Consider the following 21,071-nt stretch of genomic DNA (forward strand, 5'->3'; position numbering starts at 1 on the left):
TTTTTTCTGTTCTCTGTTATTTTTTTTTCAAGTAAGGTCTTTAAAGTTTGAAAAACTATATGAAAAGCCAGTGCTGTTATTTAGCCCTGATTGGGCAGGCCCTTTTTTTATTTTTTCCTGTTTTAATAATAAATTACAGATAAGAATTGATAAGGTGTATTAATTATCCTTTTTCAGTTTAGGCACAAGGCTTGAAATTTCAGAAAAGGCGTCAGTCAATTACATTTACCCTAGTGTTCAACTAACTGCTGGTTATTTCACTGACCCCGAAAGAATGAAAGGCAAAGTTTACATCAACCCCGAAAGGATGAAAGGCAAAGTTTACATCAACCCCGAAAGGATGAAAGGCAAAGTTTACATCAACCCCGAAAGGATGAAAGGCAAAGTTTACATCAACCCCGAAAGGATGAAAGGCAAAGTTTACATCAACCCCGAAAGGATGAAAGGCAAAGTTTTCATCAACCCCAAAAGGATGAAAGGCAAAGTTTTCATAGACCCTGAAAGGATGAAAGGCAAAGATTTCATTGACCCCGAAAAGATGAAAGGCAAAGATTTCATTGACCCCCAAAAAGACGAAAGGCAAAGTTGACCTCGGTAGAATTTGAACTCAGACTATAAAGACAGATGAAACGCTGTTAAACATTTTGCCCATTGTGCCGACGATTCTGCCAGCTCACCATCTTATAAGGAGTATTAATTTATGAAACCATTAAAAATATTGCTACACCAGTCTTTAGAGATTCCAAGCTTAAATTAAATAAATTGAATGTCATCACCTATCCATCAGAGATCATGTATATGGCTCAATATTCTAGGAATGATGACCTCATTTGCAATGCTAACTTCAGGAAATTGATCAACCACCTACAATATAATGAGAGGAATAGACTTCATATTCAGCAGGAAATGGGAATGGCAGCTGATTGTTTTGTACTAAGTCCTTCTGCAGTGAAGAATGAGCCACTCAACAAAGCCTGGCTTTTGCCCTGGAGTTGCTGATCACTGTATCTGACTCATAGACACAAGACAATTTAGGAAAGGAAAATAACAGAAGCTTGAAAAAAGAAAAAAAGACAAAAACCTCCATCAGATATACATTCCAAGAAGTACAAGGCAATGTTTATGAGGAGGAAAGAGAGAATGAAGAGAAGAGGAGTAAGAAAGGGGAGAAGAAGAAAGGGAAGGGGAGAAAGATAGGAGGCAGGAGGAGGAGGTTGTATCATAACATTGAGGAGAGTTTGAGCAACAGGGACAAGCTCAGCAGACAGAATCCAGATTCAGTTAGATAAAAAGTCACATGGTGAGGGAACTGCACAAAAGGCAAAGCCATAAAAGTTAAAAGAAAAGCCCTGAAGAGGGAGCTGGCTGTCGAGTATACATAAGAAGGAGGGAAGCTGAAAGTAAGATGGCACTTTTTGCTTATCTCACCCCCATTAAAAAAGTCATAGCACAACAGATTAGGAAGAGAATCAGCTTCGATGAATTATGGTTTGGATTTTTGCTTGGGACAGGATACCAATGACATATTACTTAGCTAAGTTCTAAGCAATTGTATCTAGCATTCATCCTCTGTACACATCACATGACCAGGCCAGAGCTGTTTTCACTCTTGTACATGCCACACACCTGATTGCTCTTACGACCTACTTTTTCCTCTTGACTCATTCGTGCTCTGTCATTCACAAACCCTAACATTAAACGCCCAGCAAGCCATGATTTCTTTCCAACCACTGCATATCTTTCACTTTCTGTGTCCAAATTTTCTACCATGAAGTATCACAGTTTGTACATAAACATCAATACAATTTGCCCTTCATTCAAGGAAAGAATCCCTTTGTTATCAGCAGAGGTTATAACAGCACCTTGGAGTTTTTCCTACCCCATTCTTAACTCTGCTTTCTAGGTTTTTTGGAAAATCCTTCACCACTGCTAATCAGGTCGTTTAGATAACAAATGCTTTCAACCACTTTCAAGGAGTGTTTGAACATTTAAAAAAAAATTAATCTATGGATGTTCTTAGTGCAAACCACTCCTGTGAATCTGGTTCACATGAAGTCTTCTCTATTAGCTTCTACATTCAAACTATGTCAAGCTGCCTGAGATTCCACTGCACTTGGAATGGGGTAGGAAAACTCCAAGGTGCTGTTATAACCTCTGCTGATAACAAAGGGATTCTTTCCTTGAACGAAGGACAAATTGTATTGATGTGTGTACAAACTGTGATGCTTCATGGTAGAAAATTTGGACATAGAAAGTGGAGGATATGCAATAGTTGGAAAGAAATCATGGCTTGTTGGACATTTAATGTTAGAGTTTGTGAATGACAGAGCACGAATGAATCGAGAGGAAAAAGTAGGTCGTAAGAGCAATCAGGTGTGTGGCAGGTACTAAAGTGAAAACTACTCTGGCTTGGTCATGTGACGTGTACAGAGGATGACAGCTGAGTAAAGACGAGGCAAGGCATCCACTTGGAAAGAACCTGTGGTAAAAGACTAAGGAAGACATGAAGAGAAGTAGTGAAACCTGGTTTCAGGAAGTTGAACTAAATAAAGAAAATGATACAGAATGATGATAAACCAGTGAGCACGGATCATAGAAAAGACCCATCCAATTTATGCAAGGGAAAAAAATGATGATGAAGAATGAATACAGCATAGTTTATAGGGGTCTTTTTTTAACAAGTTAGTCAGGGGGGCAGAACCAGTGCCTTTCTTCCAAAATGTCTTAAATATTTATATATTTTATTATCTTCTTTAATTTATTCATTATATTTTCTAAATTTTATATTCTATTTTATATTCTTTTAAACCCCTTTTTAACTCTGAATCTTCAATTTTGTATTCTACATTAATCCATGATAATCTCTTGGATTTAAACTTGTTTTCATTTTCTTTTAAAACAAAATTGTAGAAGAATAGCTAAGTCTAAGAACTCTACCCCTGTGAGTAGCTAAATGTTCTTTAAGCATCTATAACGCAGTCGACATTCAAATATAACATCTACCAAACTATATCTTTGTATATTAAGACAAGTTACCATATTTATTTTCCTTTCTTTTTCTTAGCCAACCAAAGTTGGTAACTATTAACAAAGCCTCAGTTGTAATGTTACTCAAACTAAAAATGAGAAATAGGCACTGGAAAGATATGGGTCTCTGTTGGAATTTGGCTACTTACGCTGAAGAAAATCCTTAATGTTATCAACATATGGTTTCATGCTTTCATCCCCTTTAGTAAATCGGATGAGGGTTGATTCATAGTTAGGTCTTGGTCGATATCCCAAACCTAAAAAGTAAAAAGAGAAAGAAATTTAAAAAAATAATTTTTTAACACAGATTCGAACATTAGTGATCAAAATTATACTTTCGTTTCCGATATTTTGTTGAATAAAATCAAAGTCAGTTGTGAGTTACAGAATCAAAATATTTCAATAGAAGTTAAGAATAAGTAAAATAATAGTTGTTGTTTAACCCCAATGAACTCATGAAGAAAAATCCTTCCAGTTATGGAAATCCAGTTTGACCGAAACTGTTAAACTGGAGAACTGCACCAAGTTCCAGTCTGATTTGACTTTGTTTCTATGGTGAGATGCCCTTCTTTAATGCCAATCACTCCAAGAGTGTAGTCTGTGTGTGCATATGAATGTACACGACATAAAAATTTAAAAGTTGAGGACGAGATAAAAAGACAAACAAAGTGTATTAGGTTGATGCCCCAGAACACTTGTACCTATATTGTCAAATGTGTCATTTCTTTTTTATAACACAGGAGAGTGAGATGTGAAAGAAACTTAGCTGCTATTTCTAGCAATTTGAATAATAACAATGGTTTCCTAGGAAAAAGACAGTTAATCAAAATGACCCTTATACCTTATCTGGTCGCAAATATGTCCCCCTTTTCAAGGTCTCTATTGTAGGTATGAAAAAGGGAGAGAGAGAGAGAGGGGGTAACTGAACCCTAACCCTAATCTACTCTGAATGCTTCCAGCAGAGTGAACTCTGCTAAAAAGTAGCCAGAGTACCACACACCAGGACTGATCCCAAAACCATGTGGTTGTGAAGTGAGGTTTTTAACCACACAGCCATTTCTGCAGCCATCATTGATAACATGATTAAAGTTTGAAAACATTTGGGTGTATAGCAGTTGTATATAGTTTGCCTGTTGTGCTGATGGCAGTGGAGGAACTAAAAGCTAGGATACGGATGTGTTACTTTATTCTCTTCTTTTAAAATGGTAAACAACACACAAATAAAAAGACAGAAATATAGTTAGCCAGTTGTCAACCATTGTAACAAACTTTGCCTTTTATTCTTCAGAATTCCATCAAACAAAGTACCATTGTTACCTCCGCCATAGCAAAGGTAGAGGTATTGTTTTCAGTCACGTTCGTTTGTTTGTTTGTCCATGGACAAGATATCTCAAGAACCACTGGGTGGACCTGGATGAAACTTTCAGGGATGTTTGGCCATGTGACTACTATGAACTGTTTAGATTTGGGGATCGATCCGATACTGGACAAAGATTCTGGATTATTTTTCCTTTTTACTTAATTTTTGAGAGCAGTCAGGTTCATTTTAAGTATTCTTGTTTATGAGAGCAGTCGAGTTTATTTAAGATATTCTCATTTCAAAAATCATCTCTGGCTAATTGTTAAGAGGACATTGATGTTGCCTTGGTGGAGGTTTGCACTCTCTGAGTGCTCTTGTTATTGTATTGGACATGAATGATGTTGTTTGATCGAGCCTTTCGTTTATAAAGGTCATTGCACATAGGTGCCGGTGTGGCTGTGTGGTAAGAAGCTTGCTTCCCAACCACATTGTTCTGAGTTCAATCCAACTGCATGGCACTTCAACTATAGCCTCAGGCTGACCAAAGCCTTGTGAGTGGATTTGGTAGATAGAAACCGAAAGAAGCCCATTATGTGTGTGTGTGTATCTGTGTTTTTGTGGTGGTATGTTGAGAACCACTAGATTATAGGGTTTATTGAAAACACTAACAATTGACAGCATCTCTGAGCTCTTTCGGTACAATCTGAAGTGAGTCAAATTCTCCATTTAGCATTCAAATTACTCTGTCAAATGTAACACTCATTTCTTCACATTGCTTTGAATTAATCATTTGTTATCATGTAGCTTTGAGATTTTGATGATGTGATTGATTGTTTTTACTATGATGCTGTAGGAGAGAGATGAGAGACCAGACCTGGCCAATTTGAACATACAAAGAAAAAACAAAACAGGTAGAAAATAAAGCCAGATATGGCCTGTTCTAATGCTATAGCTAAAAGGTTAAAGTAAAATGAGATTGAACAGTGATTAAAATTTACGGTAACGATCACTTAAATTCTATAAACAATTTCAATGATTCTTTTAAGCTCACTTAGATATTTTTCACCAGTTTTAATGTTTCTGCTGAGGCAAGTGAAATCAAATCAAAATCGCTGACATCGCCGATGACAGTAGCGCCTGATTGGCGGTTGTGCCAGTTGAACGTTAAAAACACATCCAAGCGTGATCATATATAATATATATATATTTCTACATTTGAGTTATAACCTCCATTGACATAAGTACAACACAGAGATGAAACAAGCAAGACCGCAGGAACATGCAGAATAATAATATAATATTGAAAGTCTTTTTTTTCCCTGATCATAAAACAATCAGAATTAAGAAGTAGTGGTGCATACAGATTTTGAGAGATTATGGCTTGGCTTGGGTTGGATAGTAGATAATCTTATGAGATTAACTTGGTTTATCAAATAAAATATTCATCTAAATAAAAGAAGGATTTAACTAAGCCTTTTAATCAGATTAAAGCATTCATAAGTAGAAAGACATTTTCTAGAAGGAAATATTGAAAGTCTGACCACAACTGGATCTCATAATGAAGATACATTCTCAAATTTAAATTGGCAATTTAATAATTTCTGGTCTGAAATAATTTTGTTCAATGACAATAATATTTTTGCATAATAATGGAATTGAAAATAAAAAATAAAAAATGTTTAAAAAACCCAGTTTTAGCTGGTAATCAATGCATAATTGTCTGCTTCGTACTAACGAAATTGATAATTAATAATGTAATCCTTAAATCTATAAAGTATCATGAGGTGTCTATGAGGTTCCATCAAACCAGTCTAGAGTTAATCTGTTAGGTATTGCAGAAAGATTTCTTTGGCCATTACTGAATGACCAACCATCAGAGAGAGAGAGAGAGAAAAAAAAAAAGAAAACAAGATATAAATAGCCTGCAATCATTTTGAGAATCACACAGCAGCAAAAAAAAATTTTTTTAATTTTAAAAAAATAAAATAAATAATTGAGCAAAGATATATATATTGGTCTAATAAAACAACATAAATGTAAGGAAGTAGTAGTAGCAGTAGTAGCAGCAGGTGTCATCAATATGGACAGACAAAGGACTTGCTTCAAATACAATATGAAGTTAGAGTCGGCTTTTGGTATTATTAGTAACCATTTAGTTTGTTCAGCCAGCTTTTAAACACATAGGTCTATTTTTAGCAGCCTGTTTCAAACAACCTAAACCAAATCTTCCCTGAATTGGTAAAGACTACTATGCTAATTACTGTTTCGTTAATTCTCAGTTAGGAAAATGAATTTAAAATAAAGAAATACAATCAGCAAAAAAAGAAAATCTCAGGTAATGAGAAATGGTTGTAGAAGAGTAACACATGACTGATGCTTAACATTTTGGCTACCAACCCATTCAAGACCACCCCTCCTGGTTCTATGATGCAAGCATTCTGTTTAAAGTGAATTAAAATACCTTTCATCAAAAGTTTGTTAATTTATTTCTTTTATACTCCAAATAAATAATCAGAAAGTTTGTCAGCTAAATTCTTTGTTATTTCAAAATTTCAACTGAAATAAAGACAGTGTATTTCTTAAAAGTATGGTAACAAAAGGGTTAAAGTGATCTAAATTAAAATCTTACATCAAAATCTTATGTTGTTTTATGTTCCAAACACCAGATTAATAACGAGAATGTTAGCTTGCTAAATTCTTCATTATGTCATGATGGAAGAGCTTGTGTGTTCCAATGATTCCGAAAGCGATACTGTCTGGAGTCTTAGACTCCAGGTAGGGCCACCCATGGCGGCAAGGTCGAGGATGAGGTCCCAGACTAAACATGACCAAACACCAACATCAATACCCCAACAGCAGAGCAAGCAGAGGAGGGCTATCTCAAACCCCCAAGGATTGATTCTGGTGGATGAGGGTAACGCCTGGCAGGCAGGCATGACAAAGGCTGATAGACTCGTATAACATAGCTCGTATAACAAACAGCTCATCAGCTATTTTATATGCCAATAATACAGTTTGTTAATCACAGAGTAATACAATGGAGAGGTTAGTACTGTTGTTGGGTAAACTTAGCATTTTGCTGAAATTTTTTGAGTCCTGTTTTTTCCATATTCAATCAATGAATTTCTCAAAAGGAATTACAGTTCACCTCCTCCACATCCAAACTGCTGTTATCAGAAATTGTGCTTCCCAAATATGTAAACTTTTTCAGCAAAACTTAGAGGTTGATTTGTAGTTATAGTGGCTGGAAGTCCATGTTGCAGCACTCTGGATCCAGCTTGGTACAACACTTCAGTATTTTTCACATTTATTGACAGGTCAAAAGCACACACATAACTACATGCACACATACACATTGTTATTTACTTATACATGATCACCAACCAAGATTTTGGTGTCAAATACACAGATCAAATATTAACGGTCTTATGAGATTAATAAATTGAACAAGTAAAGCCTCAGTTACACTATTGGCATATTGATTTCACTGTTCAATACTGTTAATTCGAAATACTGTTTTCCAATAAGCTGGTTATAATTTTCACAGAACAAGTTCAGACTGTTTGTTAATGCTTTTTTTTTTCTACTTCTTTCTTGCTTGGAAATAGATACTTATCAATATAAGTGCACAAAAATCATTTAGTTCAATTATGAGCCATATTTGAAAATATATCTGAATAAAAATTCTAATGACATACTTCATACGAAAAAAAAAGCAAAAAAAAAAAGAAAAAAAATAGTTTTCTTTTAGTCAAGAATTATGGTGCTTAGCCAACATGCTACATCAGTTTGTTTTTTAGTGGAAGATTTTCAGTTTCTTTGGTAAATTCCTTATTTTCTCATTTCCATAACAGGACCTCCCTTGAAGTTTTCCAAGGTTGGCGTGGTTTCATGCCTGGTCAGCCCAGAGTGAGTATATCTATAATGTGGTAGTAACCAAAACTTTGAGGCCAACATCTTTGCCCATTCTTTTCTCAACATTTGAAGATCGTAAACCCTTTAGCATTCATATTATTCTATCAAAATTAATACTTATTTATTCGCATCATTTTGAATGAATGATGCATTATCTTGTAGCTTTGAGATTTTGATGAGGTAACTGTTAATCTTTAGAATGATATTGTAGGGTTGGTGTGAGAGGCCAGATCTGGCCAGCTTGAACACAAAACAGAATATTTTGGCCAGAGATGGCTAGTTTAAATGCTAAAGGGTTAACATAGGTTAGTAACATTGGTTATTACGTTTATCTGAATGAATGAATTAATTTATACAGCTTACCTGGACTCCCCTTAAGAAGACTAGATTTTCCTTGAAGTTTTGGATATTTAGCATCTATTGTGGTATAAAAGACAGCAATCGTGGCAGTAAAGAAACCAGCAAGAAATCCATAGAATATTACATAGAAGATGGTGATCAAAGCTGGAATAAAAAAAGACAAAGAAAACAAAATAAAATATAGTAAAAATAGGAAAGGTACTTAAAAAATAAATAAAAATCTATCATTAAAGAATATATTAATTAGAGATGAAAATCATTTAACAAGAATAGTTAGAGTGCAACCAATCAATGCAATGCCAATACCAAAATGTTCTGGCAAGGTTTATATTCAGACTTAAAATCTTACAAAATGTTTGGTTTTTATTAAAGATACTTTTTTTTTTCTTTTATTCTTTTATTTGTTTCAGTCATTTGACTGCGGCCATGCTGGAGCACCGCCTTTAGTCGAGCAAATCGACCCCAGGACTTATTCTTTGTAAGCCTAGTACTTATTCTATTGGACTCTTTTGTCGAACCGCTAAGTGACGGGGATGTAAACACACCAGCATCGGTTGTCAAGCGATGTTGTGGGAGACAAACACAAACACACAAGCATATACATACACACACACATATACATATATATATATATATATATGATGGGCTTCTTTCAGTTTCTGCCTACCAAATCCACTCACAAGGCTTTGGTCAGACCGGGGCTATAGTAGAAGACATTTGCCCAAGGTGCTACACAGTGGGACTGAACCCGGAACCATGTGGTTGTTAAGCAAGCTACTTACCACACAGCCACTCCTGATATTTACAAGAAATGAAGAATTTGTTATCATGTAGCTTGAAATAAATCTTATTTAGTGATGGAATACTAACAACACATTTTATACAAAAGAAGAATTTGTCTGGTGGACAAACTACATTGGACCAATCTAAGTAGCTTCTTGAGTACTAGTCTTTGTACCTAAAAATCGGTAATACATCTTATCCACTTTATAAGGCACAGGATCGGCTATTTGGTTAAGCAGTTAGCTTTGGAACCATGTGGTTCGAAGTTTGCTCCTGCTAGATGGACACTGTCGATTGGTGTCTTCTACTGCAGGAGTAGGTTCACCAATGCCTTACGAGTGAAATTCAGCAGCGAGAAACAAGAAGCCTGTAATACACACACACACACACACACACACACACACACACGGACGTGGGTCTGAGAGAGCCAAGGCTTCCCCTGTCTTGACATGTGCATACTAAGTATAAACAAGAACCATGGCCACACAAAAACGGTGTTGCTTGTTTACAATACAACTGCAAAGGAATGTCTGGTCACCAAGTTTTTTGCAGATCAAAAGGACAAAGGGAAATATAACCTGACTTGGAAACAGGTATGGATTGGTGACAGGAAGAGCATCCAACTATAAAAAAAAACAAATAAACTGCTTCAACATTTCCCATGACAAATTGAATGTTATGATGACAACAATGATTTCTTGTTCACTCCCAAAAGTTGAACCCGATGTTTTATATCAAATCTCTTGCCTCATACACAAGTAAATATAATTAAAAAAATTCACATTCTCTTGGGAATACATTAAACAGGATATATTCATTTTAACCTATTTGTTTTACGTTACTGAGTTAAGGAATGTCGAGGACGTTGTTATTAGCTGTCGCTTGAATAGTGGGGAAATGGGGTTTTATTTTGCTGGTTGCAAGAATAATGACTGAAGAAGCAAACCCACAAACATTTAATTAAAATATTCATTGCTGGACATAATGATATTTGGTGAACAATATTAATAATTGCCAACTGAGAGAGAGAAAGAGAGAGAGAGAGGGGAAAGCCATGCCATGTCTGTAGAAGTTACTTTGGAGACATGAATGTTCAGAATGGTTTTTCTGAGAACCTGGAGCTGTCTGTGCAAATGCTCATGGCAGGAATGGAGGCATGAGTCAGCCAGCTGCATTTAACACTACAATTAAAAAAAGCACCAAAAGCAGTTTTTGTAGGGGACCAGAAGGTAAATTCTAGAATGTTTGAGAAAACCATATCCCACCACAGCCTTTTGTTAATTAGCCAAATAATAGACTGACCACATGAAATTATGGTGGTTTGCCCATGATGTCTAACCGAGTATCTAACGGCTAGGTTTCGAATCACAGCTACAGGGGCATCAGATGGGAATATTAAAGGAGATAACACAATTTATTTCCCACATACTAAACAGCATAATACTCTCATTAATGTAGATTGTTCAGTCTTCAAAGTATCTACTATTGTTGTCTCAAGGCATAGTAGCACCCACCTTGTTTAAATCATGTGTGAAGACATCCAGTAACGTACAATGGATTTAACATTTTCCCATCAAAATTTCTCTTGATAATTGTATGTTAATACCAGAACAACTCTGACTGGGAAAACCTATGACCAAAAGTATTCCAGCCATGACCACCCTGTCATTCTTAGGGGTATCTCAGATAACATTATTTAATGTGTCCTTTCATTTTTCAGAGAGCTGGGTTGGGTTTGAAAAGATGTGAAACCATATAGTGACCTTCTCATTTGCGTGTTTATCAAATTTTCTGAATAAATGTTATAAAAGGTATAAGTTACTCAAGAAGAGGATTATTTTCGCCAAGAGCAAGGGTCCCCAAACTTTTTAGGCCACTGACCCTTCATGGCATCCTTGACCCCTAATCGACCCCCAGGCATGTACAAGAAAATGTCACAAACTAACCAAAGACTGCTCATAGCTAATTTATTTAGACTTATGACTTAAAACAATGAATTGTGCATCCTTATGGTACTTATTTACAGCTAGGTGCACTGAGCTAGCAAGAGCTAATTTTGTCCAGGACATGTAAAACAATACTAACAAGATGCAAACCAACAAAAATCTAGTAGGAAGGGCCTATAGATCCACCCTTCAGAATCACTCATTTGGATCTGAATGAATTATTCTTTAGAATGCCTTTATTAGTAACTTAATACACCACTCTCCAGAATCAATTGTTAAGTAAACTAACGAACCCTTCAGAATCTGTAGTAAAGATTGTTTGCCAACGTAACAAGGCAGTCCCAGTTTAGGACAAATGTTGCTGTAAATTAGGCCCAGGAGGCAGCTTTAAATTACTCAGAATGTATAAAACAGGGGTTAACCAAGTCTGAAAATAACATGGATGCTTAGGACAAATCTATGAAAATATAGGGTTGTCCGGAAAGTTTGTGCCGATTTATAGAAGCTTATCTTTCAACTTATTTGCCATGAAACCACCTCAATTCTGGGAAGAGGGTATTTTCAAGTTAAAGGAAAGATGGAGACGCATTGTGCAACAAAATGGTTCATATTTGGTTGATTAAAAATGTAATGGCAAGTATTTATTGACCTTTTTCTTTCCTTTAAAAATTGGCACGAACTTTCCGGACAACCCAATACTTTGGACAGGCAAAAAAAAAAAAAAGGTTAAGGTGCATAACTTGTTCTAAGTAATAAAAAGAAACAAAAAAAAAAAAAACAGCCCTTTCTGGCTACCTTTTCTGATTAGAAATTAGAAAATTTGTTATCCTCCACACTGACTGGTAAACTTAATTACTGTGGCTTGCAATTAATCTTTTTCACTAATTACATATAATTCTAATCAATATAAGCTCTGTTAAGAAATCAGTCTGATTAAAAATTCTCAGAAGCAACTCAGAAATGCATAAATTTGTTTATATTTTATATTTATATGTTTTATCTGTTTGACTTAATGTCTTATACATTTAAAACCACTCTAACAGTATGTCGTCGACCAGATTCTTAAATAATGCCATTCCAGTGGTTAGATGGACAGGTCAACATTGCTCCTGGATGAAATGCCAGCCCGTTGCAGGGTTACTCATTTACAGTTGAGTGGACTGGAGCAACATGAAATGAAGTGTATTGCTCAAGAACACAATGCACTGCCAGGCTGGGAATTGAAACCACAGTTTTGTGATTGTGAGTGCAACACCCTAACCACAAAGCCATGTACCTTTATGAATATCATATGTTTATATTGTTAAATATAGGCGCAGGAGTGGCTGTCTGGTAAGTAGCTTGCTTACCGACCACATAGTTCCGGGTTCAGTCCCACTGCGTGGCACCTTGGGCAAGTGTCTTCTACTATAGCCTCGGGCCGACCAAAGCCTTGTGAGTGGATTTGGTAGATGGAAACCGAGAGAAGCCTGTCGTATGTGTATATATGTATATATATGTGTGTGTGTGTGTGTTTGTGTGTCTGTGTTTGTCCCTCCAACATCGCTTGACAACCGATGGTGGTGTGTTTAGGTCCCCGTAACTTAAAAGTTCGGCCTAAGAGACTGATAGAATAAGTACCAGGCTTACAAAGAATAAGTCCTGGGGTCAATTTTCTCGACTAAAGGCAGTGCTCCATCATGGTCGCTGTCAAATGACTGAAACAAGTAAAGGAGTATGAAGTATATAAGGTTCACAGTGGCCTGCATTAAATTTACAGCCATGGGAATAATAAATGGCCATGTTAATGTAGCTTTTAGCCACATAAAAAGCGCTGGTGATGTGGTACCATGTAAAAGCACCAAATATACTCAATAAAGTGGTTGGCACTAGGAAGGACATCCAGCCATAAAAGCTAAGCCAGAACAGACTATGGAACCTGGTGTGGGCCCCCTAACGTTACCAGTTCCTGTCAGGCCATCTGACCCATGCCAACATGGAAAACAGATATATGATAATGATGATGATGATTATAATATAGCATTTAATAATTTCATGAAACATTATCCAAAATGAATGAAAGTTTGTCCCAGTAATTTTTTTTTTTTTTTGTAGGACCCTCCTTTACCTAATATTATAGCTTTCACCAGATTAACCATGGATTTGATTAAATAATCAATGACAGGTTTAATCCACGTTTATCCATTCTTCAGCTCTTTCTTTGATGGAACTGTCAAGCATCTTGGTCACAACCTTCTACCAAGATCTACCCATATGAGTTCTTTTGGATTAAGGTCAGGGCTTTGAGCAACTCGTTTTAGTGATGTGACTCAAGAAAGTTCTTTGCAAAGCTTCTAATACCTTGTTGGCACGATATGTGACTCCATCTCGATGGAAAAAAAAAAGAAGATTAATCTTATCAATTCCAATTCTGGAAAAGATGGCTAACAGTCTTTTTTTTCTCCACTGTTGACAAACAATGTTTCCTGCCATTTCACCACCATCACCATTATAAACAACATTATTTTAGGCCAGTTTTCATAATCTGGCACTTGCTGGACAGGCCACCATAATCCGCATCAGATCCTATTCAGGTTTACTGCCACCTAGACCCAAACAATTCAGTTTTGCCATGGTTTCTAAGGCAAGATGACATTCCTAAGAACAACTACTTCACAGAGTATACTAAGTGCCCTGTAACATGGTTGGGATTAGGGAAAGCAGTGAGAATAAAGATAATGATGATAATAATAATAATAATAATAATAATAATAAGGTATTAGAGCACTGAAGGACAGATATAGTAACCTTTAGGAGGGACAAATAAGAGTGCCTTTTCTGTAAAAAGTGTTGGAGAGAAACAGGGAAACGATGTTATAAAAGCAAAAGACATACAGAGAGCGCGATTTATTTTGACGGGTTTAGGGTTAGGGTTTGGGAATTCCATCCCTAACCGTAACCCTAAACACTAACCCTAACCCTGACACTAAAACCCTAACCCTAACACCATACTGAAGATCGTGCGGGTGTTACGGAAAAGGCCGATATTTAGGACTCGTACCGTAAGATCGCCTGACTTAGCTTTTCGTCCTTATCGGTATTGGGTAATTAAGTACCAGTCAAGTGCTGGGGGGGGGGGGTCGATGTGATCGACTCTGCCCCTCCCCACAAAATTCAGGCCTTGTGCCTATAATAGAAAGGATTATTATTATTATTCGAGATCGTTGCCAGTGCCCCTGGACTGGCTTGTGCGGGTAGCACATAAAAGACACCATTTCGAGCGTGGCCGTTGCCAGTAACGCCTGACTGGCCTTCGTAGGATTTTTGAGCGAGATCGTTGCCAGTGCCCCTGGACTGGCTCTTGTGCGGGTGGCACATAAAATACACCATTTCGAGCGTGGCCGTTGCCAGTATCGCCTGACTGGCCTTCATGCAGGTGACACGTAAAAGCACCTACTCTCTGAGTGGTTGGCATTAGGAAGGGCATCCAGCAGTAGAAACTCTGCCAAATTTAAGATTGGAGCCTGGTGTTGCCATCCGGTTTCACCAGTCCTCAGTCAAGTCGTCCAACCCATGCTAGCATGGAAAGCAGACGTTAAACGATGATGATGATGATGATGATTATTACTAAAGTAGACATCGCACAGCATACAATATCGTAAGGTTATTGATTGAAGATGTGTCTACCGGAAAGGCGGTCAGCTGGCAGAAATGTTAACACGATGAGTGAATTGCTTAATGGTATTTTGTCTGTCTGTACATTTGGCGTTCAAATTCCAGCAAGGTCAACATTGCCTTTCATCCTTTCGGGGTGAATAATTTAAGCACCAGTTGAGCATGTCCCTTAGTGGTTGGCAATATGTGCATCTCTGATCATGAGCAGAAGTAGTGGGGGAGCATCATAGCCATGTGTTGAGAGGAATTCTTTGGGGTTTGGATAGTTCACCTCTGGAAACATGAGTGTTTTGTGCAGCATCCTTAAACAATCCTTATTCAGGGACCTTTTGAGCAGGATGGGCTACTCGACCTGAAGAAAATTCTAACTGGGATCCACCTGCAAGGTGATTAGTCAACTGAACAAAGAATTTAGATGTAATTGACCAGAGGGAGGAAAATAAACAAATATTGAACCAGGATGGATTTGAACCCATGTAAATAAATCAAAACTGGTTGTCAAGTGTTGATGGTAAACAAGCACACACACACATACACTACAGGGTTCTGTACAGTTTCCATCAACCAAATTCATTCACAAGGTGTTGGTCAGTCAGGGATAATAATAGAAGGCACTTGCCCACGGTCTGCGCAGTAGAGAATGCTTCAGTTGCAGTGGACTGGTGCTTTTTCATATCAAATAACGTGATTTATCTCCTATCTATTCAGTTATTCGACGAATGGTCTGATCACATCGTCTTCAGACATCCTCCTTCAGAGGCCACAGCACAGAGTTTTCGTCAACACACATCTACAACACTGTAGTTATATAACTCCAATTTCTAACAGCCAGCTCTTATTAACTGTGTATAAATTTATGGATACATACATACATGCATACAGACGGTGTTTATATATAATCAGTGAACAAATATTTGAATGAATGAACAGTCTTGAAGAGAAAAAAATATATGAATCCATGTATATGAATCACTGAAGCATCGTTGTCGATGCTGTCGCCGTTGTTCATCGCCAGTAAATGTATTATGATTAAAAAAAAAAACAAATCCGAAGTTCTCTTAAAGCCATCTAAGATGAACACGTTTTCTGATTTGCCAATATCGATCCTATTTTGATAGCTTTCTATGTGTGTTCATATTTATATCTCAATCTAAATCTCATTATGGCAAGAATGAATTATAACGAAATTACCCGTTGATCAACATCATCAGAAATATATCGATATTTATGATACTTTACTAAACTATTTCAAAATCTTGATTATCTAGAAAATTAATTGAAGCACAACTATAAAATTTCTTCCAATCACTCAAAGAATATCAAATTTTCCCCTGAATACTTTTTTAAAACGGAAGCTTCTGATTGGTTAAAATTACATAACTTTAAATAATTAGAATTTATTTTATTATTAATTTCTAGAAAAGAGAAAAAAATATGACTGTTATTTTCGTCATCAGTGTAAAAGATTTGAAATACTCCAAGTTGTTGGATTAAATATTTATTCATTCACTGCAGAGTGGGACAAGATTTAATAATTTTGATATATATATATATACAAAAAAAATTATTATAAAAAACAGTCTGTAAAAAATTTGTTTTATTTATTTACTAAATAAAAGCTATGCAAAATGAAAGTTTATTTAATTGCTTTAATTTATCTAATAAAAACGTCCCAGGTTTCTGCTTGTCTCAGTAAGATTTTTAAAAATATGTCTAAGGGAGATAACTGGCAGGTTTTAAAAAACGAATTTTCGAAAAAAGCATCAAATTTTTAAGATTTATGCAATTTTAATTATAATCTACAAAAATACTAACAAATATTTGTTACAAACAAAACAAAGGAAATACTGGAAAGTTTATAAGCTTAAAGAAAACAATTTGATAAAAAGAATCACTATTTTTAGGCGGTCCAGGTAAGTTAAATTATATTTTTTAATATTCGTTGGTGGAAACGTTTTATTCTGGTTTTTTAAAAAAGAATCCTTTTTACTCCCCTAAATTTATGAAGTGAAATAAACAATGGAAATGCTTTGCCTCACACAGACACAGCTGGAACTACTCAGTCTTGTAAGCTCTTCTAAATCCAGTGCAGTATTTGGAAACCCTCTCATATCGTCATTAGGTTATCTCAGGGTCACAACCATTTCGCCCCTTATCCTGTGCGCTTCGCGCCAGGAGAGTAACGAGGACTGAATTAGTCTTCGCCTGCAGAAAGGTTCCACCTTTGATCTCTTGACAACCACAGCCACATTGAGCTAGTTTCAGTTGTCATCCATATTTCCTTGGTGGCTTTCTTGAGTTGAGTACCAGAAAAAGCGCAACGATTTAGCTGGAAAACTGTGGTGGCCAACTTCAATAGGGAAACAAGCCACGGGTCATCCCTTGACAAAGGCCTCATCAACCAAATATTTCACACGCTTAATGTTGTTTGTCTGGGAGAAAAAAATCCTTTTTTACTCCTAAACTTATTAGAATTTCTGTAAACGAAAGAAATTGAAAAGGGAAAGTTGAACAAGAGAGTCTTGAAGGAAATTGATCTTTGCCATTGAATGGAATGTTGAAGTCAATCCCGAAATGTCATTTTTGTTGCCCATACTATATCAGAAAGAATAGTTAGCATGGGCAACAAAATTGACATTTTTTATTTTTATCAGAAGAGAACCGAGATGGTTCCAGCTGAATTCAGAATGGAAACACTTAAATATCTATCTAATCCTAGTTCATTACACTCTATGCCGCTTCGAAATCCCAAATGTCTCCCTCGCTATCTTCCGAGGTAACGCCTTTTCCATTTTATCTGCCGGGACCATGAAACGCACTGACAAGCCTTTTTTAGATATTTTTTGTTACTTTCAGTTGACAGATGACATCACTGTTGTATTAAAACAATTTTAATTTGAAATAACTTCAATCAATATACTAAGGACGGCGAGTTGGAAGAATCGTTATTTAATTTTCATTTTAACAGAATGAAGAGAGATAGGAAAATAAGCCCAGTGTTGTTCAAATGTTTATAATGTTAATCAAAACGTAGAGAGAGAGAGACAACCAAATTCTGACATAAGCATTGGTATTCGGTTAGACTGAATAGTTGTAATCATAAATCTATACGAGAGATATTCAATGAACACAGGTGACTGCTACATTTTATAGAACTAGTCAACACCGTGTATATATATATATATATATATATATATATATATATATATATATATAGGAAAAAAATTGGAAGTTATCAAGTTTGCGGGTAATGTAATGTTAGAGTTATTTCCCTTGTTCCTCTTCCGGGTATTTTCATCTTTGCCTCAGGGTAAAAAAAAAGTGACTCTTTTTTTTTCTTTTATTTGTTTCAGTCATTTGACTACGGCCATGCTGGAGCATCGTTTAGTCAAACAAATCGACTCCAGCACTTATTCTCTGTAAGCCTAGTACTTATTCTATCAGTCTCTTTTGCCGAACCGCTATGTTACGGGCACCTAAACACACCAACATCGGTTGTCAAGCGATGGTGGGGGACAAATACACCCATATATATATATATATATATATATATATATATATATATATATATATACATACGACGGGTTTCTTTCAGTTTTCGTCTACCTAATCCACTCACAAGGCTTTGGTCGGCCTGTGAGACTGAACCTGGAACCATGTGGTTGGTAAGCAAGCGACTTACCACACAGCCACTAAATCTCTTTATCTGATATGTTTCAGCCATTTGGCTGCACCCATGATTTTTTTTTTTTTAATCTGGTACTCATTCTGTCGGTCTCTTTTGCCGTACTGCTAAGTTACGGAGACGTAAAGAAACGAACACTGGCTATTAAGCGGTGGGCGCCCTCTTCCCATATATATATATATATATATATATATATAACATGGGCTTTCACGAAATTTCGGTCTCCTAAAGTCACTGACAAAGCAATGGTCGGTCTGGGGCGATAGATAATCGCTCGCAGAACGTGCCGCGCAGTGGGACTGAACCAGAAGTCACGTGCCTAGAAAGCGGACTTCTGAACCACTCAGCTACACCTGTCCCTTGGTCTGATTTTCTTTTCTATCCCCTCATCCTTAGTATTGTTTTATTCTGCCCTGGTTCTATAGAAGTCCAACCATCTGTGATACTGAACTAACCTTTTTCCACTCTTAAATAATCTTCCTTTGTTCGTCTCAATCCAATTTAATCTTTGAGGTAGAATTGAATGAAAAGACAAAGTGTGTGTGTGTGTGTGTGTGATGTAATAAAACGATTTATTGTAATTTACAAATACAATAGCTAATCGCTTTTAGCAGGCATTAAGGAAAATGAATCTACCGGGTCAATGAGTCATGTTTTGTTTAATAAGACCTAAGATTTACATTCAGTATGAGGTCCCTAGTTTCTAACCTGACCCCACCACCTACTCCAGCAAACGAATAATTATTCTTTCTACTAAAGGCACAAGGCCAGAAAAATTTTATGAAGAGGAGTTAGTCAATTACATAGATAAATACTTGACTGGTATTTTAAGTTTATCAACCCCGAAAGAAAAAAAAGAGAAAGAAGATTTAGGCGGGATTTGAACTAAGAACGTAAAGAGCAGGAAGAAATATCTCTAAGCATTTTTGTTCGGCGCGGTAACGAGTTCTGCCAGCTCGCCGCCTTTAATAATCCTATCTGCTAAAGACACAAGGCCTGAAATTCTGGGGAAGGAAGCTAATCGACTCTAGTGCTCAGCTGCTACTTAATTTATTGACCCCGAAAGGACGAAAGGCAAAGTCGACCTCGACGGAATTTGAACTCAAAGCGTTAAGATTATCGAAATGCTTCTAAACATTTTGTCCGTCATGCTAACGATTCTAACAATCGCCATCTTAAATTTTGGCACAAGGCCATCAGGTTGAAGGGTATGGGGTTATATCGACCCCAGTACTTGACTGGTACTTTAGAAAGAGAAAGCTGTCTTCGGTGCGATTTGAACTCAGAATTTAAAGAGAACGAGTATTTAACGCACAGTAAGGATTCTAGCAGCTCGTAACCTTTGTAATAATAACGATATTGATCCATGGTTACATAAAAGCAGAATTAGGCCTCAATGGGACACATGCTTTCCATGCAACCATCCACTCTTTAGTTTCCATCACACATACACACGAACACGACGGGCTTCTTTCAGTTTCCGTTAACCAAATCCACTCATAAAGCTTTGGTCAGCCCGAGGGTATAGTAGAAGACACTTGCCTAAGGTGCCACGCGGAACCATATGGCTGGAAAGAAAACTTCTTACCACACAACCACACTTGCACACACAACGAGAGAAATATTGTTAATAATAATAATAATTATTATTATTTCTTCTCTAGGCACAAGGCCTTGAAAATTTTGGGGGAAGGGGGCTAGTCGATTATATCTACCCCCAGTGCGTAACTGGTGCTTAATTTATCGACCCCGAAAGGATGAAAGGCAAAGTCAACCTCGGCGGAATTTGGACTCAGGACGTAGCGGCAGACGAAATACCGCTAAGCATTTCGCCCGGCGTGCTAACGTTTCTGACAGCTCACCACCTTACATAATAATAATAATAATAATAATGATGATAATGATTTTTTAATATCAGCACAAGAAGAATAAAGAGTAAAGTTGATGGCAGAACGAAAGAGAAACGGAATGGATCTCATCTGACTCTCTCCCACGTCGATAGCCGAAAGCCTTCTTTAAAAATTAATGATGACTTTTCCTTTTTTTAGCGAAAGCAGAAGGTCAAATATTCTAATGGCGGCGCATCATCGATTATATTGAGTGATGTAAGAAGAAAGATGAAGTCAGCTTTCTGTAGGAGTTGAACTCGAAGGTACATGATTAAATATCGCAATGTATTTGGGTTTTTTTTTGTTTGTTTGTTTTTTGCCCGCTGTTTTCCGTCCACCGTCCTTAATAACTTTCTATAAGTACGGTAGTCTTCAATAAACGATTTGATGAATGTGTACTGAGAGACGGAATTCGCCGATAAAAAGCTGCTAAGTTTGACGTTTTAAAAAAAAGTATAGATATTTAATTTCAAATGATACTTTTCGCGATTTTTGAGGAGACAGAGAACAAG

The 21,071-nt window shown here is 36.6% G+C and overlaps 1 protein-coding gene and 1 long non-coding RNA gene across 2 annotated transcripts in view; one reads left to right on the forward strand and one right to left on the reverse strand.

Moving 5' to 3' along the window:
* LOC106877735 (sodium/potassium-transporting ATPase subunit beta-1) overlaps nucleotides 1-21,071 on the reverse strand; it is a 39,696-nt gene that overhangs the window by 9,414 nt on the left and 9,211 nt on the right. Inside the window, exons 2-3 of the mRNA XM_014926741.3 lie at nucleotides 8,606-8,746; nucleotides 3,177-3,284 (exon numbers count right to left, since the gene is read on the reverse strand). Coding sequence (XP_014782227.1) covers nucleotides 3,177-3,284; nucleotides 8,606-8,746 — 249 coding nt within the window. The remainder of the gene's footprint in view (nucleotides 1-3,176; nucleotides 3,285-8,605; nucleotides 8,747-21,071) is intronic.
* The window catches only part of LOC106877742 (uncharacterized), a 39,847-nt gene continuing 35,493 nt past the window's right edge, over nucleotides 16,718-21,071 (forward strand). Inside the window, exon 1 of the long non-coding RNA XR_016237429.1 lies at nucleotides 16,718-16,898. This is a non-coding gene — a long non-coding RNA (uncharacterized LOC106877742). The remainder of the gene's footprint in view (nucleotides 16,899-21,071) is intronic.

Source organism: Octopus bimaculoides, chromosome 19 (assembly GCF_046866305.1).
Source record: "Octopus bimaculoides isolate indiv1 chromosome 19, ASM4686630v1, whole genome shotgun sequence".
Lineage (NCBI taxonomy): Eukaryota > Metazoa > Mollusca > Cephalopoda > Octopoda > Octopodidae > Octopus > Octopus bimaculoides.